Source organism: Sorex fumeus, unplaced genomic scaffold (assembly GCF_029834395.1).
Source record: "Sorex fumeus unplaced genomic scaffold, SorFum_2.1 ptg000150l, whole genome shotgun sequence".
NCBI classification, from domain to species: domain Eukaryota; kingdom Metazoa; phylum Chordata; class Mammalia; order Eulipotyphla; family Soricidae; genus Sorex; species Sorex fumeus.
In genome coordinates this window covers 311285-337341 of record NW_026606207.1, presented here as the reverse complement: position 1 = coordinate 337341, position 26057 = coordinate 311285, and the positions used below count along the sequence as shown (strand labels likewise).

The 26057-nt window shown below is 52.0% G+C and overlaps 1 protein-coding gene across 2 annotated transcripts in view; it reads left to right on the top strand.

Annotated features, from left to right (window-relative positions):
• The first annotated feature begins 16725 nt into the window (after positions 1-16725).
• The window catches only part of PTPN1 (protein tyrosine phosphatase non-receptor type 1), a 56738-nt gene continuing 47406 nt past the window's right edge, over positions 16726-26057 (top strand). The window contains exon 1 of one of the 2 annotated variants that reach the window (XM_056106940.1): positions 16726-16840. In XM_056106940.1, the coding sequence (XP_055962915.1) occupies positions 16778-16840 (63 nt within the window). In that variant the 5' untranslated portion in view covers positions 16726-16777. The remainder of the gene's footprint in view (positions 16841-26057) is intronic. The other variant, XM_056106941.1, reaches the window with a different exon arrangement.

The window sequence follows — 26057 nt, the reverse complement described above, 5'->3', positions numbered from 1 at the left end:
AGAGTAGACTATGGACCGAACATGATTGCCACTCAATGCCTCTTTTGCAAACCACAGCACCCAAAAGGAGAGAGAGAACAAAAGGGAATGCCCTGCCACAGAGGTGGGGCGGGGTGGGGGGACGGGGGGTCTGGGGGGTGGGAGGGATACTGGGATCCGTGGTGGTGGAAAATGGACACTGGTGGAGGGATGGGTACTCGATCATTGTATAATTGAAACTCAAGCACAAATGTTTGTAAGTCTACAACTGCACCTCATGGTGTTTCACTAATAAAAATTTAAAAAAGAAAAGAAACCATACATGGTTTCACTTACATGAAGTGAACCTCCACACTGGAGGTTAGATCTTGGGACGCGACTCTCCTGGAGGAGGGAGTGTGATGGCCTTTGGGGGGCTGCTGGGGTTCCCTAGGCTCATGGTGGGTTCCCTGAGCATGCTCGGCTGTGGGGATTCTGAAGACTGTCCTCATTATGTGCTTGTTGTTCTCTATGTCTGTGACATGCTACAATAAAAATGTACGGGAAAGAAATATTCCACCCGTAGATTGGGGGTGTCACTCTGTGGGAGGGATCATGCTTCCTTCACCGCCCCCCCCAAATCAAAGCACAAACAAGCTTCTGTCTTGGATCTGATTAGGGTTCTTGCGTATACTGCCATCCTTCCAGACCCGAGGCTCAAGGACAATGGCAGCTGGGGGTCAGAGTGGAATGGGGTGCCATTCTGTTGACCTGCGCCCCAGAGACTGGCGCTGGTCCCCGATGCTGGGTGACCTCGGAACTAAGAGCAACCCAGAGGGCCCGACCCTCGGTGGAAAGCAGCAGGGCACTGGCTCATTCTTGGTTTCTGGTTTCTTTTGCAGTACCAGGAATTGAACCCAGGTCTCCCGTGTGAAAGCGTGCGCTTAACCGCAGAAATAGGTGCTTCCGGGCCAGAAATGAGCGCTCACAATAAAATGGTATTTTATTTATTTCTCAAATAAGCCTCAGACATTTTTCTTTGTCTCTGAAGATTGTTGTTGGCTGAATTTTATCATATATATTAGAAACATATATATACATAACAAATAGATTACAAACTATATACATAAATACTGAGAGATGACACTAAAGCAAATGATGCCATCTTAGCTAAAGAAATTTAGATGCTAAATTTCTTTCTTTTTTGTGGGGGGGAGGTCACATCTGGAGATGCACAGGGGTTACTCCTGGCTCTGCACTCAGGAATTATTCCTGGCAGTGTTCGGGGAACCATATGGGATGCTGGGAATTGAACCTGGGTCGGCTGCGTGCAAAGCAAACACCCTACCCGCTGTGCTGCTATTGCTCCAGCCCCTAAAGGAAATTTCTTCTTTCACCAAAATTTTTCTCGAAATTTCCTGCATTTGAAGGTAAGCATGATCCAAGTCATTCAATAATTGAGCTGAAACATGCCCCGGAGATCATTTCTTTCATGCTCGAGTGATCTTTCGTTTCCTTTCGTGTTTCAGTGACACTTGCTAGGCTGAGACCCAACATTCTTGACAGCCGGAGGACTGGAAGTTGGGCAGCCGTGCTCGTGAGAGGAAGCCATTGGCCTGTGGATTCGTGGATGGTTGGAGACTTTGAAGTCTTTCAGACAAGAGGAAGCGCCGAGGGGCTGGAGCAATAGCACAGCGGGTAGGGCGTTTGCCTTGCACGCGGCCGACCCGGGTTCGATTCCCAGCATCCCATATGGTCCCCTGAGCACCGCCATGGGTAATTCCTGAGCACAGAGCCAGGAGTGACCCCTGTGCATTGCGGGGTGTGACCCAAAAAGCAAAAAAAAAAAAAAAAAGAGGAAGCGCCAAAGCCTGGTGCCTGGCAGGAGTTCCCCTGAGCTCAGGATCTGGAAGTCGCAGCTCTGAGAGGGGGTCTTCTGAGGCAGCCCTGCACAAGGCAGCGACGAGAGGAAGGAAGAGCAAGACCAGCTGGGCAGGTTGCCCCTGGAGACAAGTAGGGTGCCGCTCCTCTTGGGGACCCTGGGGAGACTGTATAGGCACCCCCGAGTTGCCTACCTGAGGAGCCAGGATGAGATATTCTTCTGCCGGTGCCTATTTGTCAGTGGTTGAGGCTGTCACTAACACCCAGTCTTGCTCCCAGGCCCTCTCTCTGTCCTTCACTCCTCACTCTCACTCCTTCATCCCTCTGTCCTTCTCTCACTCCAGGCCTCCACTCCCTCAGCCCTGGTACTCACTCCCTACTCCAGGCCTTAATTCCCTCCCTCTCCCACTCCCTCATTCTATGTTTTTATTCCTTACTCCTTTCTTCTCTCACTCTGTTACTTCCTCGTTCTATGCCTCCCTTACTCTCTCTCATTCCCTCACTCTATTTTTTTATTTTTTGGCTTTTTGGGTCACACCCAGAGATGCTCAGGGCTTACTCCTGGCTCGTGCACTCAGGAATTACTCCTGGCTGTGCTCGGGGGACCATCTGGGATGCTGGGAATCGAACCCAGGTCAGCCGCGTGCAAGGCAAACACCCTCCCTGCTGTGCTATCGCTCCAGCCCCCCTATGTTTTTACTCCTGATTCCCTTACTCTCTTACTCCCTCACTCTGTTTTAACTCCTTAATCCCTTATTCTCTCACCCTCTCACTCCAGACCTTTTCTCCCTCACTTCCTGTCCTCACTCCCTCACTCCCGAATCCCTCATCCTCTGCTCACCTCCACCCCCACCCCTGCCCCCCCCCCCACAACACACACACACTCCCATCTCTGTCTCCCCAGACCTCCAGGCACCAAGGTGAACCGAGGGGCTGTGGGCAGTCCTCTGTTAGACCAGGACTCACCTACGCTCAACTCCTTCTGTGGGGGAAATAAACGCTGATCTGCTGGAGCCTCCTTTGAAGTTTGAACGGAAGCTCCGTGGCCAAGAGTGACACTTGAGGAGCGCAAGAGATGGCGAGGACAGGTCGGGGCGACAGAGGCTCAGGCCTGGGACTTCTGCAGAAAGCAGTGTCAGGGAGAGGGAACTTCTGTTCCAGCAACTTCTTAAGAGGGGGCCAGGCTGGGTGGTGAGGTGAGCACAGGGTGGTGACATCCTGAGGGTGAGAACTTTGACAGAAAAGGAGACAGAGGATCCAGAGACAGACACTGGCAAGCGAAGGGCTGAGGTCAAAGCCAGAATGGCACCAGGGGGCCGGAGCAATAGTATAGCAGGTAGGGCGTTTGCCTTGCATGCGGCCGATCCGGGTTCGATTCCCAGCATCCCATTGGGTCCCCGAGCACCGCCAGGAGTAATTCCTGAGTGCAAAGCCAGGAGTAAGCCCTGGGCATAGCTGGGTGTGACCCAAAAAGTGGAAAAATAAATAAATAAATAAATAAATAAAAAGAATGGAACCAAGTGGAAGAGGCAAAGAGTGAGGAACTGTGCAAAAACCGAAAATAATGCAAGGGCTGGGGACAGAGCACAGCGGTGGAGGCCCTGCCCTACATCTGACTAACCCCGGTTCGAATCCCTGGAACCACATCTGGTCCCCCAAGCACTGCCAAGACTGACCCTGCGCGCAGAGCCAGGAGAGATACCTGAGCTCTGGCAGGTGGGGCCGAAAAACCGAAGAAGTGTGGAAAGAGCTCTGTGTCACCCATCCGAAGTGACCATCACAAGGGGTGTGGCAATAAGCCTATTTTGTTTCGCTCATACCCACCTCCAATTTTGTTTTGTTTTCCTTTGGGGCCACACCTGGCAATGCTTAGGGATTACCCCTGGATTTGCACTCAGGAAATCACTCCTGGCAGTGCTCAGGGACCCTATGGGATGCCGGGGATTGAACCCAGGTTGGCTGCATGCAAGGCGAACGCCCTCCCCGCTGCACTAGAATTCTCACCTCTACACCTACAATTTTTTAAAAAAATGTATTCTTAAAGTTTAGGTTACATGTTTGCAATAGTATTAACATACGTGATCTTGATGTACCGAGTGACCGCATGTCAACTGTCATGTAATTTTTAAAGGTGCTTTTCGCTGATGTGTTACTTTCGTGGTTAGAAAGAGGATTAAGAAGAATAAAATTGCTTCCTCTCCCAGAACTTACAACCCTGAAGAGAATGTCCATTCTGAATGTCTCTCTCTCTCCTCCCTCTCCTCTCTCTCTCACCCTCTCTCTCTTTTTCTCACTCTCTCTCCATCTCTGCTTCTCTTTCTCTCTCACTTCACTCTCTCCTCTCTCTCTCTGTTTCTCCCTCTCTTTAAGTTTTTTTTTTATTTATTTTCTTTTGGGGATTTGGGCCATCCCCCGACTGTGCTCAGGGATCATTTTTGCCTGTACTCAGGGGAGGGTTTGTGAGGCTGGGATGGAATTCAGAACAGCTGCCTCCAAGGCAAGAAACTGGACCCTCTGTCTGGGCCTTCAAGGTTTTCTGAAATAAGTTAGAGATATTTAAATTATTTTAGAAGGGAGCTTTCTTCTTGCCCTCCTTTCTTCTTCCTTTTTTTTTTTTTTTATTTTGAGCTGCCCTAGATCAGAACCTTAGATGAGGCTGGTGGGTGGATGAAAGGTAATTCAAGGAGAAGGATTAGAAGCAGCTTTGGAAACGAGAATTGGATTAGCTCCTTCCTGCCCCTCACTCTGCAAGAACTGGCTTGTCCTGAGTCATGTCACAGGGCGAGAGGGGAGGGACATGGGCTCTGTTTAGGGAGGTGGAAAAAAATTGGGTTTAGATGATTCATTATTTCATAAAGTCACTCAACAAACATCCAGGGAGCACCCGGGCTACCCCGACCTGAGCCCTGTGGACACACACAGGGCACGCCCATGTGGCCACCTCAGAGGCCGGAGAAAGGACATGAAGACCAGGACACCTCTCCAGGGGGATCAGCTCAGGCCAAAGGGAGCACTGCTCGGATGCCAACCTCGGCTCACCACTCAGACACAGGTCTTGCTCCTGAGAAGTAAGGGGCGGCCAGGGAGATTCTCGCTCAACTTGCCCCTGACCTCGGTGGTTTTCTGAAGCACTTGACTTCCAAAGCAGTTGGGCTCCAACGAAGGGAAGGGAGGGAGTGAAAGTTTACACTCAGAGGGCCGCAGGAAGGCGGGGATGGCTGGGTGTCAGTATGGGTCTGTCTGAAGTCACAAAGATGCAACCCCAAGTGATCTCCCTCACGAAACCCAAGGATGAGTTTTGCAAAGCGGTTCAGATAGAGGGGTCCTGGAAGACGGATCAGGCCCCCAGTGCTGTCTGTGGCCCAGTCTCCACTCTGCAGGAGAAGAAGAGCAGCCCCTCCCCCTCCTTCCTATGTCCCTGTCAACAGCCAACTCTTTCCCACTCTGCCTCCTGCCCACTGGCCAGGACTGAGTCCTCTCAGAGCAGGAAGTGCAGAGGAGGCCGGGGGAAACATCTGGGGCTTCTCCAATCTCTCGGAGAATCAGGGGGCTCCCTGGACCATGAAGAAAGGGGAAGGGAATGACAGGAAGTAGGTAACCAGTTCCCTGGAAGGGGGATTAACATCCCCCCCCCCCCCCGCACCCTTTATGACTGCCGCCATCCCCCAAATTTCCAGCTTCCCCTTTGCTATCTCACGAGAGGACCCCGTGACTCTAAGACCAGCTTCTTTCTTTCCTCCTCACCCAAGAAGATCAACTGTTCTCAGGTTCTTTCTACAGGCTCCTACTCAGACCTGCTGGGGGACATTCACACGTCCCATGAACTGTCCTTACAGTTGCTTGGCATCGAAAGTAAAGCAGCTCTTCCAGGACTTCAGCCTGGGACTGCCAGCTTTTATTTATTTATTTATTTATTTATTTTTTGCTTTTTGGGTCACAACCAGTGGGAGATGCACAGGGGTTACTCCTGGCTCATGCACTCAGGAATTACTCCTGGCGGTGCTCGGGGGACCCTATGGGATGCTGCGACTCGAACCCAGTTCAACTGCGTGCAAGGCAAACGCCCTCTCCACTGTGCTATTGCTCCAATCCAGTTTACCAGCTTTTAAATCTGACACCAGGCCATCAACCCTGCCCCTGCCCCTAATACCATTTTCCCTGGAGGTGGCCTTATTTCTGAACAGCCCCTGCATAAATGCTTGGGTTCATTTGCGTATAATTCAGTGACGGTAACGGAGACAGCTGCACTAACAGTGGTTTCAAGACAGCACTGTTCGTGTCTCACACTTAGATTCTCCTTCTCAGAAGGATGCCTCGGAGTGGGGGAGCTGGGTCTGTGCAGATCAGTAAAATGATGGTTGGCTGGCTTATTATTTATTTATTTATTTATTTATTTTATTTTTTGCTCTTTGGGTCACACCCGGCGATGCAAAGGGATTACTCCTGGCTCAGCACTCAGGAATTACTCCTGGCGGTGCTGGGGCACCCTATGTAGGATGCTGGGATTCGAACCCGGGTCAGTTGCATGCAAGGCAAACACACTACCCGCTGTGCTATCGCTCCAGCCCCACATGGCCTTTTTAATAGCCCCCACGTAATAGCCAGTGTGGTCAGTCTGGAGTCAGGGGCTGAAGTTCCTTCGCGTTTGCCTCCATCCTGAGCCTGCAGCCCTCGTCCCCTACAGTTCAGGGTGAGGTTCACCTTCCAAGCAGCGGGACGGAGAGGGTGAGAGGAGGATCTTCCTTTGCGCCCCCTCCTCAGCTCTTCACCCCTCACGTCCACGGGCCAAGACTTAAAGGCCTGACTTGGAATGGGCCCCATCACTTCCTTCCTCCTTCCCCTGAGTGTGGTGGGTTGACAGACCTAGCTGCAAGGGAAGCTGGGAAATGTAGTCTTCACTGGGCAGCTAGCCACACAGGGGACTACGATCCTATTCCTACGAAAAGAGAAGAAAATTGGCTCCTTTTAGATAGTACACTCAGATCTTGTCCAGCGTGATAATTCCCAGCTGTAATGGTCATACTGGTCTCTTCCCCATCTACCCTCCTCCGCCCCACACACACTTGTAGTTGATTCCAACTTTCAGTGTCAATATTGCAAACCACAATGGCCAAAGAGGAGGGGGGGGGTGGAGAGAGAGAGACAGAGAGAGAGACAGAGAGAGACAGAGAGAGACAGAGGCAGAAGAAAAGCCCCTGCCATAGAGGCAGGCTGGGGGGCAGAGGGATGGAGGATGATGGAAGGGAACCTGGGAACATCGGTGCTGGAAATGTACACTGGTAGAGGGATGGGTGTTGGAATACTGTGTGACGCAAATCTAATCCTGAACAGCTTTGTAAGGGTCTCTCTCACAGTGATTCAATTAAAAAATTTTTTTAAATAAAAAAATATAATTTTTTTAAAAAGTTAATTTTCTTTCAAAAAAAAAAAAGAGGAAAATTGGTATCTGAGGATGGAGCCTCAAACAGCCTCAGGGGCAGTGAGAAAGTCTAGATGCTTCCAAGGAGAGCTGTCTCCTGGCAGCCAGCCCCGAGATGAGGCTAGGGCGGAATGGAAGGGTCGGGATGGAAGGTCGTTTGCGTGACTTCAAGTACTACGACTAAGGCAGTTACCATGCGACCAGAAGATGCACATCTCTCCCCAGGCCTTCAGAACACTTCCACGGAAACGTCAACCCAGGAGTTGGTTCTTCCTCTCTAGAAGGCTCCCGACCAGCTGTTCCCCCACCTCAGTTCGGACCAGACAGGAATGCAACAGGGCAGCAGTGGCCAGGCCTTCCAGACCTGGTCCCTGGCCTGGGAAGTGGCCCTAATGACAGACTGTCTCTCAGCATCCTCGGGATGCTGTGAAGTGCTGACTTAAGTGCTGACTTAAGTGCTCCTGGAGCCTGGCCCCTACCTCCTGCCCTAGATGCAGAGATCCAGTTACCATTACTTAATAAGTCACCCTTTGCTGTTGGCAACCAGGGCCGGCCACCTGGCTCCGGATAATGTCACCACTCTAGGACCTCCCAGGAACTGTGGTTTCTTCCAGAATAAGGAGGGGCCCAAGGGGGAAAACTATTTTTTTTCCATTAAAAAAATTCATTATATGATTTACCAAGTCGTTCATAAGACAATTGTTTCAGACGTTCAATGTCCCAGCACCAATCCCACCACCAGTGTCAAGAGAGAAAGATGTTCTGTGTCTTCCCAGATGTGAACTACTTCCGATCCCCTTGAAGAATTTAAAAACACCCACCTTATGTTTGGAACCGGCTTCCTCATTTGTGGAGCCCAAGATAGACTGAAAACTCCAGCCTCATTGCCAGAGCAACAGCACAGCGGGGAGGGCGTTTGCCTTGCACACGGCCAACCCGGGTTCGATCCCCGGCATCCCATAGGGTCCCCCAAGCACCAGCAGGAGTAACTCCTGAGTCCAGAACCAAGAGTAACCCCTGAGCATCACTGGGTGTGGCCCCAAAAGCAAAAAAAAAAAAAAACACCAAAAAACCAAAAAACTCCAGCCTCTTGTTAAATACATTACTATCTGGGCCAGCAGGGTGGCACAATGGGTAGAGCACATACCCAACAGGTGCAAGGCCCTGAATTCTGCAGTTGGTTCGGTTTCCGGGCCACACCCGAAGGCACTCAGGGCTTGCTCCTGCCTTTGTGCTTAGGAATCACTCCTGCCGAGCTCCGGGGGAGACCCTCTGGGGTGCCGGAAACCAAACCTGGGCTGGCCGTGTGCAAGGCAAGCACCCTCCTGCCCCAAGACCCTGAACTCGATCCCCAAAACTAGACGGCCCCTGAGCACAGCCGGGTGTGGCCCCGTGGCCCCTGAGCACTGCTGCACGTGGCCGCTATTAACATACATGTGTGTGGGTACGTCAGAGAAGAGTTTCTGGAGGAGCTGATTGCGAAAGCCGGGGCGCGCGAGTGATTGCACCGCGCGGCCCACGCAGCTGGCCCCGCGCCCCTCCAGACACGTGACAGGGACGGAGAGGAGCGAGTTGCAGCAGGTACCACGAAAACATCTGGAGTCAGGCTGGAGGTGGCTGGGAGCTGCAGCCCGGGACACTTCCTGCAGCTTCCTGCAGTGAGCCAGAGCCCAGCTCCACGTGGCCTTCTGGGCACCAGGGGAGAAGGAGCACTGGAGGATAGAGGACCCCCAGCCCGGGTCAGCTCCCAGGAACCCTGGGGAGGGCCCAAGAGCGTCCTCCAGGGGCCGGAGCAATAGCGCAGCCGGGACGGCGGTTTCCTTGCACGCAGCCCACCCAAGTTCAATCCCCGCCATCCCATATGGTCCCCAGAGCACCGCCAGGAGTAATTCCTGAGCAGAGAGCCAGGAGCAACCCCTGTGCATCACTGGGTGTGACCCAAAAAAGCAAAAAAAAAAAAAAAAGCATCCTCCATCCTCTAAATCGGAGGGTGCAGGGGTCTCTGCACAGCCCACCTGGCTCTTTGGATGCAGCCTATGAGGGCCCCGTCTTGCTCCCACCCTTGGGTCTAAGTTCCCTCCTCCTGTTGCCCCCCCCTTCTCCTGCTCTCCTTTCTCAGAACCCCTGTGCTTCCCCCCCTGGCTCCCACCAGCCCGCCCTTTCCGCCTGGCCCCACAGGACAGCCAGCTCCAAATTCCCCATGTGTGTTCATTTCTACTTGAGTCCAGTGGTTTGGCACAAGAGTTAAAGATATTTTCTGCGGGTAGAGTGGCAGTGCGGGGTGGGTCTTGGGGGACGGGGAAAGAGGCCAGTGGAGATATGAAGAGGAGGGACTGGACGGCTGCCTGCCCACAGTTCCCACGCAGCACAGACCACCCCCCAGGTCGGTGCAGAATTTCAGAGCCGGAAACAGAGCCTGGGGGTTGACTCCTGACTCTCCCCGGTTTGGGAGCTGGGTGACTCTGGTCGAGTGGCTTCACCTTCCCGTGGCTGAGTTCGGACCGGTTAGTCCCCATCACAGGAGGTAGTTGGCAGTGACAGTCTCCTCATTCTTAGTGTTTGTGCAGAGCTCCTGAAAGTTCTCACAGAGACCCCCCTGGCATCAGGCGGGAATGCTCGAGGCTGAAGCCAGATCGCCCAGCTCAAAATCCCATTCCAACCCTTGTGCCTGGATGACACGCAGTTCCAAAATCACCTCCTCGACACCCCCACCCCGTTACCACAGAGTAACCGGCCTAGAGCTGGCCCCTGAGATTCAACCAGATCTAGGAGGTCAATACAGGCTCACTGGCCACAGCTACCCATTGGGGTCACAGAGCTGCAAGGGTGAGCTTGTCCCATGGACACTCTGCCCAGGAAGCGGGTGAGAGAAGTGCAGAGTCAGAGTGACAGTGCTTGGGCCCCTGGCAGAGCTACCCATGGTAAACCACCTTTATTTATTTTTTTACTCCTGGTGGTGCTCGAGGAACTATATGAGATGCTGGGAATCGAACCCGGGTTGGCCACGTGCAACGCAAATGCTCTACCTGCTGGTGCTATAGCTCCAGCCCCAGTAAACCACCCTTAATGCCCCCTTCTCATGCCAGGAAACTTCGTGCATGAAAAGCCACTTGAGTTTTGAATCCAGGACATAGAAAAGAGCCCCATTATCTCAATTTCTAGAACCTTCCAAGGACTTGTGGGCACACAGGACAGCATCAGACAAAGTCAACTCCGTCTCTTTCCTTTGTAGATTTTTACATTAGTGGTGGAGATACGAGATTACCGCCTAAAGCAAACAGATAACATCATGACACGTGGGAGCAGCTGGGAGAAAATGTGTCCCCAGACGCTTGGTCAGGACAGGGCACTATTCATTTGCAGAGTCAGAGGGTCACTCCCAGGAAGTGACATTTCATCAGTTTGGCGGCTTGGGCTCCGAGTCCCAAGCGCTGAGCACTGGGCACGCTCCTACGAAAGAGTGCCAGGTGGTGTCCCCAGGAACCTCGCTGACGTTGCTAAGTGATGGGAGAGACCCATGGAGACTCGGTAATGAGCCACTCTTCTCCGCTGGCGACTCTTTGGGGCCTGTCACAAAGTTTACTGGGTCACTGACTTCCTCTGTCAGCCAAGGAGAGACCAGAGGAACGGCAGTAGCTAATGAGACACGTGCCCATTGGTTCCGCTCGAAGCTGTCATCACTCCAAGACCACCTTCCCCAATAACCACCTTCCCATGTCGGGACACCTGAGCTTGGCTGGGTGCAGGCCAGGCCTTGGCAAGAATGCTACAGCGAATCACAAAGGACGATCAGGCCCTGCGGCCTGGGCCACAGAGGGACCCTGCTCCCACCCTGGGCCAGCTGCCGGGGGCAGAGACCAGCCGGCGAGGGGACTTTATGGTGAGGGGCAGGGTGAAGAGAACAGACAACAAGTGATACACACAGGACTTTGGTCTCGGGATGAGGGGTGGCATTTGAGGCCACACCCAACTGTGCTCAGGGCTTACTCCTGGCTCTGTGCTCAGGGATCACTCCTGCCGGGCTCAGGGAACTTACCCCGCTGTAGTATCTCCTTGGCCTTATTTTATATTAAAAGGAAAGTGGGGCGGAGAGATAGCACCGCAATGAAGGCATTTGCCTGGCACAAGGCCCACGTGGGTTGAATCCCTGGCACCCTCCATAGTCCCCCAAGCCCCGCCAGGAGTGATCCCAGAAGTGAGAGCCAGGAGTAAGTCCTGACCACTGCCAGGTGTGGCCCAAAACACAAATAAAATAGAAAAAAAAATTTTTTTTTTTTGCAGTGGGAAGGCTTGAACCTGGGGACTAACACATGCAAGGCAAGTACTGCCTGAAGTACACTCCCAGCCAGAACAATATTTGCGTGTGTGTTGCAGGGGGGTGTTGAGGGGGGGGGCCTTACTCTTCCTGGCAATGCTTTGGAACTACACAGTGTCAGGCCTCGGACCCAGGTCTTCCACATGCAGAGAGACAAAATCACCTTTCCTGGATAGCATTGTAGCTTGGTATAGACGCTAGGATCCAAAGCCAGGGTTTGAAGTCCAGGAAGGGCTTGCTTTGGAGCTATCTCCCTGTCCCTCGCATCGAGGCTTTTAGATACGAGAGGACTGTGAGACAAAAATCAAGGTCTGTAGGAGCCAGAGCCATGGTACACCTGCTAGAGCACGTGACTGCCCTGGGTTCGATCCCCGGCACCCCTTAAGGTCCCATGAGCCTGACAGAAGTGATCCCTGTGAACAGAGCCAGAACCCAGTCCTGAGCACCTCTGGGTGTGGTCCCAAAAGCAATAAAGAAGTCAATCAAGGTCTGCAACCAAGTGACATGGACAACTTTAGAGGTGTTGGGAGAGGACCTGCTTGCAGGTGTGACCTTGGACTCAGGCCTGAAAGGGGAGAAGGTCTTGAAAGAATCTGGTCCCAGGGGCTGGAGAGAGAGCACAGTGGGTAAGGCGTTTACTTTGCACACAGCCGACCTGGGATCGATTTCCAGCATCTCATATGGTCCCCTGAGCACCGCCAGGAGTAACGCCTGAGTGCAGAGCCAGAAGTAACCCCTGTGCATCGCCAGGTGTGACCCAAAAAGAAAAAAGAAAAGAATCTGGTCCCAGCAGAAGGCCCAGATGGAACCTTCCTGCAGTGGAAATCTGTGCTGTTTAGAATGGCAGGCGTACAAGGAAGAAAGGGAGGCTGGGGACATGGGTTGGAAGCAGGGTCTAGACCGAATTTCATTCTGAGGTGGTTGGGAAGGCGTCGGCCTCAAACTTTCCAGGAAAGAATCTGACTGTCCTTGTGCTTCTCCACATAGCAGGGAGGAAATGGGAAATGGGTCAAGCTCTGGCATGAGGGCCTTTCCTCAGGATCAATGTTTGGGACAAAGTTTCACCATCTGCATTATCTGACCGAGTTCCTGTCCAACTAGACGCTTTCCTATCGGAACCCCCTGTCCCTGGACGACAACCTTAGTCTGGGGAAGAGTCTTTACTGATGGAATTCATTCCAGGACATCCAAGTGAGCTCATCCAGGTTTACCTGTATCACTGTTATCACTGTTCACTGCCATCCCATTGTTCATCAATTCACTCAAGCGGGTGCTAGTAACATCTCCATTGGTCCCTGTCACATGCTAGTGTAGCCCAATGGCATATTGGGGGCTCTTTCAGGGTCAGGGGAATGAGGACCATCATTGTTAACTGTGTTTGGCATATCGAGTACGCCACGGGGAGCTTGCCAGGCTCTGCTGTGCAGGCGGGATACTCTTGGTAGCTTGCTGAGCTCTCCAAGAGGGACGGGCGTTCCAGGAAATATTGCCTGGTTTACCTGGGATTGTCAAATCCTCCCAGAACAGTGAGCTGTTCTGATTGGAGTGAAGCAGAGGGAACTCAGAGCCATGGTGGCGGAGGAGATTGGGGGAGACACCCCACAAAGACAGGGGCAGACACGTGATGCAGGCCACTAACTTTGTGGTAATGTGTCCTGCCTAGAAACATCTTGAAGTCTACTTCAAGTCTCCTGCAGCTCCCCAAGAGCCTGGACACAGACCTGGCCCCACCCCAAACTGGCTGCACCCCTGCTGGCACTCCCGGATTCCATACGGCATCTGACTGATTTACTCACTGGCCCTAGCCCTCAGGCTTACAAATGAACCAAGCCTGCTCTCTGCTTCCCCCAAAGAGTTCTCAGTTCTGGGGCCTTCAGACAGACACACAGATCAATGAGCGCAGGGAGAGAGGAAGAGTCGGAAGTCTGGAGAGTCATGGGAAAGGATAAAAGCTGCTAGCAGGGGCTGGAGCGATAGCACAGTGGGTACGGCGTTTGCCTTGCATGTGACGGGCCTGGGTTCAATTCCCAGCATCCTATATGGTCCCCTGAGCACCGCTAGGCGTAATTCCTGAGTGCAGAGCCAGAAGGAACCCCTGAGCATCGCCAGGTGTGACCCAAAAAGCAAAAAAAAGAAAAAGAGAAAAACCTGCTAGCCACAGGGTCAAGATGCATAGGTAAGTAAGCCCTGAGCACCTCCAGGTAAGGCCTTAAAAACAAAGCAAAAACCAAACCCAAACAAAAAGTTCAAACAACCAAAAAAACATTAAAAACAACCTGCTAGCTGGCTTCTTAGGGTGGGCTGCCAAACTTTCCACAACTCTGGGCGATTGTCAATATCCTCTCCCTTGGACAGTCCATTGAGAAGCTCTCTCTAGTGAGTTTCACCTCTTCCACACAGAATTCATTCACCATCCCATCTGCTGTTATTTGGAGACAGAGTGCAGTGACGCTAATATTTCTTGATCGACTATACTAAAACATTGGGCTGGAGTGATAGCACAGCGGGTAGGGCGTTTGCCTTGCACGTGGCCGACCCGGGTTCGATTCCTTCATCCCTCTCGGAGAGCCTGGCAAGCTACCGAGAGTATCCCGCTCGCATGGTAGAGCCTGGCAAGCTTCCCGTGGCGTATTCAGATATGCCAAAAACAGTAACAAGAAGTCTCACAATGAAGACGTCACTGGTGCCCGCTCGAGCAAATTGATGAACGACGGGAGGACAGTGCAACAGTGGTACTCTACTAAAATATTATAGAGGCAGAGCGGTAGTTCAAAGGTCAGGACTATGTGCCTTGTATGCACGAGGACCTGTGTTTGATTCCCAGAACCACATCATCTTCTATCCCCTGCAGTGCCTCTGGGGATAGCACCAGGGGCCCCTGAGAGACACTGGCAATGCCAGTAGTCCTGGTGGTCCCCCCAAATGCTGAGCCACACCTCACCAGGTCCTAATGTTAAACAACGACCAACTTAGCCAAGTACCACTAGGACTCCCTGCCACCCCTGAGCACCACTAAGGAGCCCCTCCCTCAAATAAGTTTTACGTCCTTTCAGTCTTCACACCACCTCTATGAGGCAGCAACGGTCTTTTGGTCCTTATTTTACAAAGGAGGGAATGGACGGAGGCAGAGAGAGATTACGTGTGTGGCCCAAAGTTGCACCGCTAGTATTAATAGTTGGAATTTGGACCCAGGTAGCCTGGCTCCAAAGCAAGTCTTCCCCGGACTTAAACCCTGGCTTTGCACCCTGGCTTCCACACTAATACACTGCTACTCTGGACAGGTGATTGTGGCTCCTGGTGACTCAGTTTCCTCCCTCATAAAATGGGAACATTAACAGAGCTAACAGTGTAGTGATATTGTATAAGTGAAATGAGAATATATCCTTAGAATGCCTGGCGGTGTGTACTGCAAGAATTCAAGGAATAAACTGGAACTTAATGAATAACTGTAGGATGTAGCTTTTGCCATTTTATAAGCGATAGCACAGCGGTAGGGTGTTTGCCTTGCACACAGCTGGCCGGCAGAGCCAGGTTCGATTCCTCCGCCCCTCTTGGAGAGCCCGGCAAGCTACTGAGAGTATCTCGCTTACATGGCAAAGCCTGGCAAGCTCCCCATGACGTATTCGATATGCCAAACACAGTAACAACAAAATCTCCAATGGAAATGTTACTGGGCCCGCTCGAGCAAATTGATGAACAACGGGAGGACAGTGCTACAGTAATTTATTTATTTTGGTTTTGGGGCCAGAACTATTGGCGCTGAGGGCTTACCTCTGGCTCTGTGCTAAGGGATCACTCCTGGCAGGGCATGACAGACCGTATGCAGTGCCAGATAGATTGAACTGGAGTCAGCCACATGCAAGGCAAATGCCTTCATCATTCTTCGACTTTTCTGGCCCTGCTAAGTTACTGTTTTGAACAAGTTGAGATGGAAACAGGGGACACAGAGAATTAGGTCCTCTGTGCTCTCTGACCCCATGAGTTCATGCTCTCTGTTTAATGTGCCAGAGAGAAATGGGGGCTTACTAGAGCCACAGGCAGGCAGGCACCCCCTGCCTTCCCCTTCATGTTTCAAGGATCAGGTATAGAATTAGCTGCGGCTATTGGTTAAAAGAAAAGAAAAATACAGGTTCCTGATAGTGAGTCTTTGGTAGGTGGGCCCAGAAAACTGCAGCGTTCAACACCCTAACGCAGCCTGTACTTCACGCTCCCTCCAAGCCCATCCTGAGTTGTCCTTGATCACTCTGGAAAACGCAGAAAACGATTCCAGAGCCTACTCCCTTTATTCCTGCAGGGAACAAAATCGGAAATTTCAAATGGGCTTCTTGCAATATCAGACGAGAACAGCTCACTCGGAGAGCGGTGGGCCTGCACCCGGAGGGGCGGTACAGTGGGTAGGGCACTGATTGCTTGCACATATGTGGCTGGCCAGGGTTCCATCCCTGGCTCCCCATATGGGGACCCGAGCCCGCCGGGAAGTGATCCCTGAGTGCAGAGCCAGGAGTGAGCCCTGAGCATCACCAGGTGTGACCTTAAAACAAAAACCAAAACTGAAGAGCAAGTGGGCTTGCCCTGGCCAGCAGACTGGAGAATCAAGTTTGCCGATTCATGAAAAATGGGTGGACAGGATCAGGCCCTCAAGCCCATTGTTCCGGTTCGGATCACTGAGGCCAAGAGCCCGGTGCTGCCGAAGGTTTTGGATGGCTTCAAGGTCAACCAGTGCCTCAATCACGCGGATCGGGACTCGAACTCCGCTCCGCGGTGGGGGGGAGGAGGAAAACCACGTGCTGTGGGCGGGGCGCCCCGGGGTCGCCTAGGCAACGGCTCCCGCCACGCCCATCCGGGAGCCGCGCGGGGAGGCGCGAGCGAGCGCGGTCCCAGCTCTCGCGGGGCTGCGTCCGCTTCCCGCCCCGCCTCCCTGCGGCCCCGCCCCGCGGAAGTGCCCGCGGAGGCCGCTCGGGCGCTGATTGGCCGTCGCGGCGTGGGGGGCGGAGCCCGCCGCGGAGCGGTGCGTATTTCCGGCTGCCGGCTTGACATGAAGAAGCAACGGCTGCTCGGGCGGCGGTAGCGGCGCGCGGGTTCGGCTGGCGGCGGCGGGTCTCGGGGCCGAGCGCTCGTCTCGACGCGGCCTAGGGCGGCAGCCGCGCGGCACTGCCGGGGGGCGCCGCGGAGGGGGGCGCAGCAGCCGGGCCGAGCTCGCCGCCATGGAGATGGAGAAGGAGTTCGAGCAGATCGACCGGGCCGGGAGCTGGGCGGCCATTTACCAGGTGCGGGAGCGCCCCGGAGCGCGTCGGGGCCGTCGGCTTAGGCCGCGCGTCGCGTCTCCTCAGAGCCGGGCCGGGCCGGGCCGCGGGGGCGCGCAGCGTCTCCTCAGAGCGGGGCCCGGCCGTGCCTCAGGGGCGCTCAGCGTCTCCTCAGCCGGGCCCGGCCGTGCCTCAGGGCGCTCAGCGTCTCCTCAGAGCGGGCCGGGCCGTGCCTCAGGGGCGCTCAGCGTCTCCTCAGAGCGGGGCCCGGCCGTGCCTCAGGGGCGCGTTCTGTCTGTCTCCTCAGAGCTGGACCCGCCGTGCTTCAGGCGCGCAGCTTCTCCTCAGCCGGTCCGGGCCGTGCCTCAGGGGCGCGCAGCGTCTCCTCAGAGCCGGATCAGCCGTGCCTCAGGGGCGCGTCGCGTCTCCTCAGCCCGGCCCGGCCGTGCCTCAGGGGGCGCGTCGCGCACCTCGGGCCTGCACCCGGGGCCGCCCGCCCCTTCCCCGGCGCAACGCCTTTGTCCGGCGGGTGGGCCTCGCACCCCGCGCGCCCGCCCCCCACCCCCACCGGCCGGCCTCGCCTCCCTTTGTCCCCGGGGGTCGCCGCTTCCTTTCCTCGAGGACCACCCCAGGCAGCGCGGAGGCTCCCTTTGTCTCCCAGGAGGAAAGGGTCGCCCCCCACCCCCACCCCCACCCCCGCTTGCGACGACGCTTCCTCTCCCCGCCGTCGCGCGAGCGTGACAGTCCCCGTCCCCCTTCCTGTTCATTCATTGAACGGCCCCGCGTCGGCGCCGCTTGGGGCCACGGTGGGGGTGGGGGTGGGGGGGGGTCGTGGCGTCCGGACTGGACCGGACCGGACCCCACCCCCGCCCGGTCCCTGCGGGGCGCCCCGGGCTCGCGTGGGTGGGCGGGTGGGTGGGCTCCCGCGGTGTGAGGGGGCCGAGGACCGCGGTGCGACCCCCAGCCGGCATCGCCCTTCGCCTGGCCCTGGTGCCTGAGCGCTCGGGACCCCCAGCTGCAGCGTGAGCGCGACCCCCGGGGTTGCCCACCCGGGGAGGACGGACGGACGCGCGCTCCCCGGGGCAGTGTCCGCGCGGGTTTGCGGGCATCGGCTGGCCGCAGCCGCACCCGGGTGGAGGGGGCTCCTCCGAGGCGCCCCCTGAGTCCCGCAGCTGGTGGCGTTCAAGGTCTGTTCTGAGCCCCCCCTTGCAAAGAGCCTCGGCAGCTCTTTGGTAGATGCTTGACTAACAAAAGCCTCTCGGCGGGCCGGCCCGGGTGCTGGGGGCTTCCCCGGCTGGCTGGGGGGCTTCGATCCCCGGGGCCGCAGTGCCTGGCGGTGTGGCCGGTGATCGCACCCTGGCAGCTTTCTGTCCGCCTTCTGTCACCGGTGCCTCCGCCTCCGCCTCGGCCGAGGGACCCCAGGGGTGACCCGGAGCCCATCCTGAGGCTGGTCGCGCTCACGCTGCAGCCCGGGGATCCCAGCAGGGGCGGCCCCCCGGGAGGGAGCGCCTTTTCCTAAGGGAGCGGAGCTGGCGACGACATTCATTCGTTCACAGTTCTTGGTTGAATTTGATTTTTCTTTCTGATTTAGACCAGAAGTGTCCCCGAGTGAGCCCAGCGCAGGGAAAATGTAGTCAGCTGTCACCCACAGGGAGCTCGTTTGTACCCCCCCCCCCTTTTTTTTTTCTTCCTCCTTCTTTGGTTCTTTGGGTCTTGGGAGTGTGATTGACTCCCAAGAATTAGGCCAGATGGCTGCACGCAGTGTGAGTGGATTTCCACATTTTTGGAGGTGATTGCTTTAGAGCTCAAGAGAATTGTGCCCCGGGACTTTCTTATGTGCACCTTACCGGTAGTTTTCTTTCCTAACATTGAAATCAGAAGCACTTTTTCTTTTAAGTTTATAAAGTGGCTTTGTATTAGTCAACTGAGGCATTGAAAAAAAACACCGGAGTTTGAATGACTTGAGTGTAATGTGGCCAATTTTCCACAGTGTGTCAGTTTACCAAAACCACTGTTTTTCAAGAATTCACAGAAATGTGTTTGTTTATAGTGGGTAGGAAATGAACCTCAAAAAAGCTAATCCTTTATAGCATGTCACAAGAAGTGAGTACTTTACACAAAGTCATCTTGTGATGAATACTGTGATTACAAAAATAATGTACAATTTTTGTTTAAAATGTGTAACATGGTAGTGCAGTTATTTCTTACTGTACTGACTTCTAACAGGAACAGACAGATGCACAAGCTAGGGAACAGTTGGGAAAAGAAGTAGACTTTTGAGTGCTGAGGAGTGTGGTCCCTTAAAGAAAAGTATCAGCCAAAGATTCTGCCAGCTCAAGTGATAGTGTTTTTAAGGATTGATATTAATAAACAGCACGGATATCAAAAAACATTTTTCCCCCTCTTTGGTTTTTGGCCATACCCAGTGGTGCTCAGGGGTTTATCCCTGACTCTGCGCTCAGGGATCAGTCTTGACAGTGCTGGAGGACCGTAGAGGATGCCTGGGCTAGAACCTGGGTTGGCCATGTGCAAAGCAAATCCCCCCGAACCATTCAGGACTATACAACGTCTGCTTTAGGTGATAGAGACAGATGACTTTAAAAAGTGTTTTCTGTCGTTTAAACAGTTGTGCTGTCTGGTTTGAGAAGTAAGAAATACTTAGTCTGGAGTTTGGAATTAATTCCTGACTGTTCCGAAGGGGAGGGAGAGGGAACAAAGCACAGAAGAATTGGTTTTTGGAGCTAGAACGGAAGAAGAGTTAGTGGGCCTGAATGAGGGAGAGTAATTGGCACGTACCCTCCATCAGGATTGGGGTTTGATCTTTTGCTGTGTCTCTGACTCTTAAGTTCTTTTGATTTCTCTGACATTTCAATATGTGTCAGTGTGGATGGCTTGGTTGTTTCAGATCAAGAGATTGCAACACTGGCTTGTGAGTTGAAGGCAAGATTTATTCCATGTTCGAGGCAGGCTTTGTGAAATGAACCACTCTTCCAAATTGACATTTGTTTTTATAGCTGCTTTCATGATGAAATACGATCTGATGCCTGATATGGTTACAAGCCATGTTCACTGTAGTTCACTAAAATCTCTCACTACCATATACTGCTTATGCTGTTGGAGCTCAGGAAGGAGAAAATGAACGTTTCCCTATTATTTTCGTCCAGTATCATCCTCTGCATTTTGAGTAGCAGAATCCAGACCTATACACTGTGACTCAGATTATTGGGGTGGGGGTGGGTGGCGAAAATGGGAAATGGCATAGAGAGATTGGGAAGTTCGGGTCATCCTGAGTGCACCCAGTCTGTTGGGGTGTTCTTCTTTAGCCTTGGTTCAAAGGAACTAAATTTAGGTGTCTGGTCACCACTTTGGAAATGGTTTAAAGACTTGTAATTGTTTGTACTCAAATTACCTGGGAGCACAAGTAGAAGTAGTGGCAGGAAGATAGTTTTGGGTTACACCAGGAGGTGCTGGGATGGGGAACTCCCAGAAGGTGTTCGGGCTTGGGGGAGAAGGGAATTGAACTGGGGACCTCCTGGATGCAAAGCAGGGACTCAGTTCTTGAAAGTTCCTCAGCAACCCCATGAGGAGGAATTTTTGCCATTGGTGTTTGTTTGACATCCCTGGCATATTTATAGGAATGCTTTGGGACTTTTAGATGTAAATAAAACCTTATCAGATGGGCTTTATGGCCTCTGTCTTGCCCTTTTCTTTTTAGTAACAATGTTCCCCCTCTCACCCCCCAAAATTGATCACAGTAACCGATATTGAATAATGAAATTAGTGTGTCCTGATGATCATCTTGATTGCAATGAATCAGAAATTTTCTGCTAAAGTACCAATTTCTTTCTCTTCCTTTTGCTTTTCCCCTAATTTTTGAGCTGTTCTTCATGATGACCGGAAGCTGTCCTTTTGGATGACAGGATCTTTATTTGGCAGTTTGAGACCGAGTTGTGCTTTGAATTGCAGGTACTTTCTCGAGGCCTTTCTGAGCACATTTTGCACAGTCTGACTTGCCTCCCCTCAGAGTCTATGTAAATTAATATGTAAATTAATTGGGTTACCAATTAGTCCTGACAAATGGGCAGGGGCCTCTTTCTTTCTCCTATCCCCCCTTAATGACAATGAATGGGAAATCGGCTGGGCCCTTGTTTCTGAGACTGAGAAATGTGGCACCAGTCTCTTTGCAAAGAACACTTCTGAGTATCCACAGTGGTAGGAATTTGAGAAGTTGCTCTGGTTTGCCTCCACCTCGTGTCACTAATGGATATCATCAGAGCCCACTTCAGAGCCCCAGTTCTTCAATTTTGCCTGTAATGTTGCTCTTGGTTTTAGTTGCACGCTAGAAAATGAATGAACCAGGGACTGGAGAGATAGCACAGCGAGTAGGGCGTTTGCCTTGCACACAGCGGACCCGGGTTCAATTCCCAGCATCCCATATGGTCCCTGAGCACCGCCAGGAGTAACTCCTGAGTGCAGAGCCAGGAGTAACCCCTGTGCATCGCCACATGTGACCCCAAAAAAAGCAAAAAAGAAAATGAATGAACCAGTTATATGGGACATGGTTCCTCAGTAGTTTCTCTACCTGCCTCCGAACGTGTATATCCTTCATGTTATCGCAGGAGTAATATTGTTGAATGCAGACCTGAGCCGGTGACTCCTCGCTGCCTTCTCGTGCTTTCTTGGTATTGGCGGGTCCAGCCTCCTTAGCACGGCAGCCGGGTTCCAGCCGTTGTCTCCTGTGTCCCTTTGGTTCCAGCCACTCTGGGAGAGGTGTCATAGTCCAGACATGTCCTTCTCTTTCATCCCTAGCACCAGTGCTTTGCTCAGATCTTTTCTGCTCCCTCGACCCAGACATGTGCCTTTCGCCGTGGAGTTTTCTTTCCCCTCTGTGCCTGTGCACCACCATGCATGTCTCCTGGAAGCCCTGCAATTGTCCTCTCTGGAGGTCAGCCACACACACTACCTCTCCCTCTGAGTGGTGCTCTGCTCCTGGGACGAGACTGAGTGCCTGAGATTAAGACTGGGCTGGAGGCTTGCTCTTCAAGCCTGATGATCCTCCTCGTCTTTGCTTGCTCTTTTCTGCTCTGGAGAAGCCCTGCTCACTCTCATTGCACTTCTCCTTTATTTTCTGCACATCCTTCTAAATAAGTTTCATTTAAAATTGTTTTGCTTCACACATACACATGAACAAAAAGACAGGAATTGAATTGCTTGTCCACACTAGCTAGGTTCTGATGATACCATGTGCCTTAGACATAGTCCCCAGTTATCATTTTAGCAGGGAGGAATGATAGAAACAGAACAGCACAAATGAGTATGAGTAGCAGAGAGCTCTCTTGGAGGAAGCCCCCACAATTTTAGTTCTGATCACGAGGAAATTTTTTTTAGTATTGTCCAGTGTGGTGGCTTGAAAGAAAGGCTTGGATTCTTTTTGTTGTTTTGTTGTTGTTTTGTTTTGGTTTGGGGCTATGCCTGGCAGTGCTCGGGGGTTACTCCTGGCTCTGTGCTCAGGGATCACTCCTGACAAGGCTAGTGGGACCATATATGGTGCTGGGGTTTGAATCCTGAGTAGTTGCATGCAAGGTGAGCATTTTGCCTCCCGTACTATCTCTCCTGGGCTGGAGCGATAGCACATCGGGTCGGGTGTTTGCCTTGCACACGGCTGACCTGGGTTCAATTCTTCCATCCCTCTCGGAGAGCCCGGCAAGCTACAGAGAGTATTCTGCCTGCACGGCAGAGCCTGGCAAGCTCCAGTAGCATATTCGATATGCCAAAAACAGTAACAACAAGTCTCACAATGGTGCCCGCTCTAGCAAATCAGTGAACAACGGGAGGACAGTGCTACAGTGTTACTATCTCTCTGGTCTCAGGTTTAAATTCTTAAACCCAGTGGAAACCATTAAACCTTTTTGGGAACTGTATTACCAACAAATTTGTCCTTGGCTGGGGTGATCTTAATAGGAAACTTGTGGGCTGTGATCTACCTGTTAAGAATTGTTGAATTGGGGCTGGAACAGTAATACAGCATGTAGAATGTTTGACTTGCATGCGGCCATATGGTCCCCCGAGCACCATCAGGAATGATTCCTGAGTGCAAAGCCAGGAGTAATCCCTGAGTATCAGGGGGTGTGACCCAAAAAGCCAAAATCAAACAAAATTATTGTATTACTCTATCATCCTGGTTCTTACATACCTTCTTCTAGAAGGGCTTGGCATGCCATGGATTTGTCAAATACAAAGGCTGAGGTTCTTTTCTAAGTGCAAGGGTAAAGATGAGTCTCTTGCGGTTTTGAACAGACCACCCACAGACGAGGAGAATATCTTCACCTGGCATTTCCTCTAGCCTTGGTGTGGCCACTGGCAACAGAACAAGACCCTTTCCGTTTTTGGTGGGCCATGATAAAAACAATCCCAGATTAAGTGATCACTAAGTTCAGGTCAGTAATAAAAGTCTTGAGTGTCCTCACCATAGAAGTTCACGTTCCTAAACAGATCCTTGCAAATATGGCATCGTCAACCAGTTTTCCAAGGGGTGTGGGTGTTGGTGGGTAAAATGAGGCATTTGGTGGGTAGAGTTAAAGGGTCACTCTCTTTGCACTGAGAGGAACTACCTTTTCAGTAAGTGGGGTTGGTGATGTGGGAGAAGGAAGCAGCTTTCAAGTTGCCTGAGTGACACTTGGTTTTTGCTCAGTAGAGATTGGGTGGTTTTTCCTGTAAAAGATAGAGGAACTGATTCTTGAGAATTTACGAATGATTCAGCCAAAGCAAGGTACATGCAGAGTAGCTGGCCTTTATGTTGTAATTTTAGAAAGGGACCTAGGCTGGCCCAATCTTCATTTGAATGCTGTGACCCTTTACACTTCTGCCCTCTTGGATAGGAAAGTACCCAAGTCTCCAGCATCTTACAGAGAATGCTGGACTTTGTGTGGAGGTGGCCTTCCTCTGTGGTCCTGCCTCCCCGCCCCCCCCTTGTGAAAAAGCAGCTGCCTGCAGTCATGGCATCAGCCTGAAGTTTGTCTGAAAGCTAGAAACAAGACTGACGTCACATGAAAGGCATTTTCCCCTCCCAAATCAATAGTTGAAGAAAAATCTAGCTTCTCTGATCACTTGATCTTTGGGTTATATTACAGGTCACATAACAGCGAAAATAATGCTTGCGTGATTTTTTATTTCAAAAGGTGATCATGATAGGATTTAGTTTGCAGCCTGATTGCTAATGATTCTATCAAGGCCCTCAAATTGTATGGGACCCCTGGAATGTTGCCTAGAAGCACCTTTGGGTGCTTTAAGAAATTAATTCACTTTAGACACTCCTGAAGGACCCAGGGCTTAGACGTTAAGTGACACCTAAGATCTGTGCGTTCTCTGGAGAATAACCATATTCAGGTCTGTTCATAAGCTAGTACTGTGCTCAGGAAGTCCGCAGCCCTGGCTCTGGGGTCGGCCCTGGTGGGCTCATGTCCTGGGCTGCTTCTCTTCTGCTTGTTGGAGGTTCCCCCCTACAGAAGAAGGAGAAGCGTCTTCTGTTTTTGTGGCTTTTGTGGTTGAGCGACACCTCTTGCAAAGATAAGATGAGCTTAGCAAAACGAGGTTTCCAAAATTGTGTCTTAAGTGCATTAGTGAGCGATTAGAGAAGGAAAACTTGCCTGTATCTTTGTTGCTCAATTTTGAAACATCCCTCTCCCTCCCCCCCTTTTTTCTTTCTTCCTGGCTCTGTTCTTGGCACATCTCTTCCTTTTAGAGAATCTTACTTCAAAATTGCCACACTAGGTTCCAGCAAATAGCTTCATAACTTTTCACTCTGATGAGCATAGGTTACTGAGAGGATTATACTTCTGTGAACTGCTTACAGTAAAGTGAATAGCAGGTAGTCTGAGATTGGCATTCACTTAGGAAGATGGGGTACCAGCTCTGCAGGTGAAAGCACTTTTGACTGTGACTTCGCTCCAGAATGAGCATTGAGAGTGATACACTCAGCTTGTGATTCTCCTGCTGGTTCGATGCTGGTCACTGCTGCTTTTCTCCTTTTTTTGATGACATGTTCATTATTGAGACACAGTGGTGCTTGTGCTTCTACAGGGTCCTTACAGTCAAAAATGTTGGGGTGACTTCCTTTTGCCCGCTAAGAGAGTATTCCCCGGGCATTGCAGGGGTACAGGGAGGTGTTTTGCTTCATTATGGTGTTACTGTTCATTTTTACCTGAATTGAACTACTACATGTTTGCAACATGTAGAGGAATGAGGGGCATGGCCAGTACCACCTGGACACCACCCATTGCTAGAGTCTCTTGGGGTGAAGGGGTGAAGCAGAATGATGCCACCTGGGTTTCCAGATACGATGTCACATTTTTGGAGCAGTCCCTGTAGACCAGCTGAGAACTGGAACCCCACATGGCACCCCTTGTTCATTCCTTAAGAATCATCCCGTGAAGTGTGATCTTGACGGCCCCTTGGTTTTCGATCCTGGTACCATTTGGAAGTACTGCGGTATTTCATGGCTCCCCACAGATTTCCTCCTGTACCCTCAGGGTGTGTGTGTCAGGGTGGTTTTTCTGTTCTCCCTAGAACCCAGGTGGACTTGCTCTCATTTTTCTACCAGCTAGTCTGGTAAAAATCACTTATGCATCCGTAGGTTCTATACTTCCCTTTATTTCACCACTGGTTCTCATCCTTTCACCCTTAATTTTCTCTAGAAAACATATCAAGACCTAGTTCTGCAGAGGGCAAATCACTGTAAAGTCACTGGAAGTTTAACAAACCTAGTTTTCTTTCTCATGAATGCCTGTGTCAACTAAACTTCCTTTGACATCTTGTTCTTTTACTTGGTGTTACAAATGCTGGCATTTCTCAACAGACCTTGTTGTTAGAAGTTGCTTTTGAAAGTAGGAAATGAATGACCCCAAGGCTTGCATGAGCAGGCATCTGCTCTGTCTCTCCACACTTCGTGAGCCCAGCTGGGGATGGGTGTGGTCCCATGGGCTAACATTTCCTAGCTTTAGTTTGAGGAGGTGGTTACCATTCTAACCACTTTAGAACTGCGTGGTACATGCTGTTTTATTCACCAGCCAAAGCTGGTGCTACGGTTTCTCTTGTATATGTCTTCAAATGAACAAAATGCCTTTTTGAGGTAAGGGCCGGCTGTTTATGTGCCAGTCACATTTTGGAAGTAGGGAAGAATCCCGCAGAAGTTAAAGGATTTAGTTGGCATCACCTTTAGTTTTGTAGATGTCTCTAATGTTTG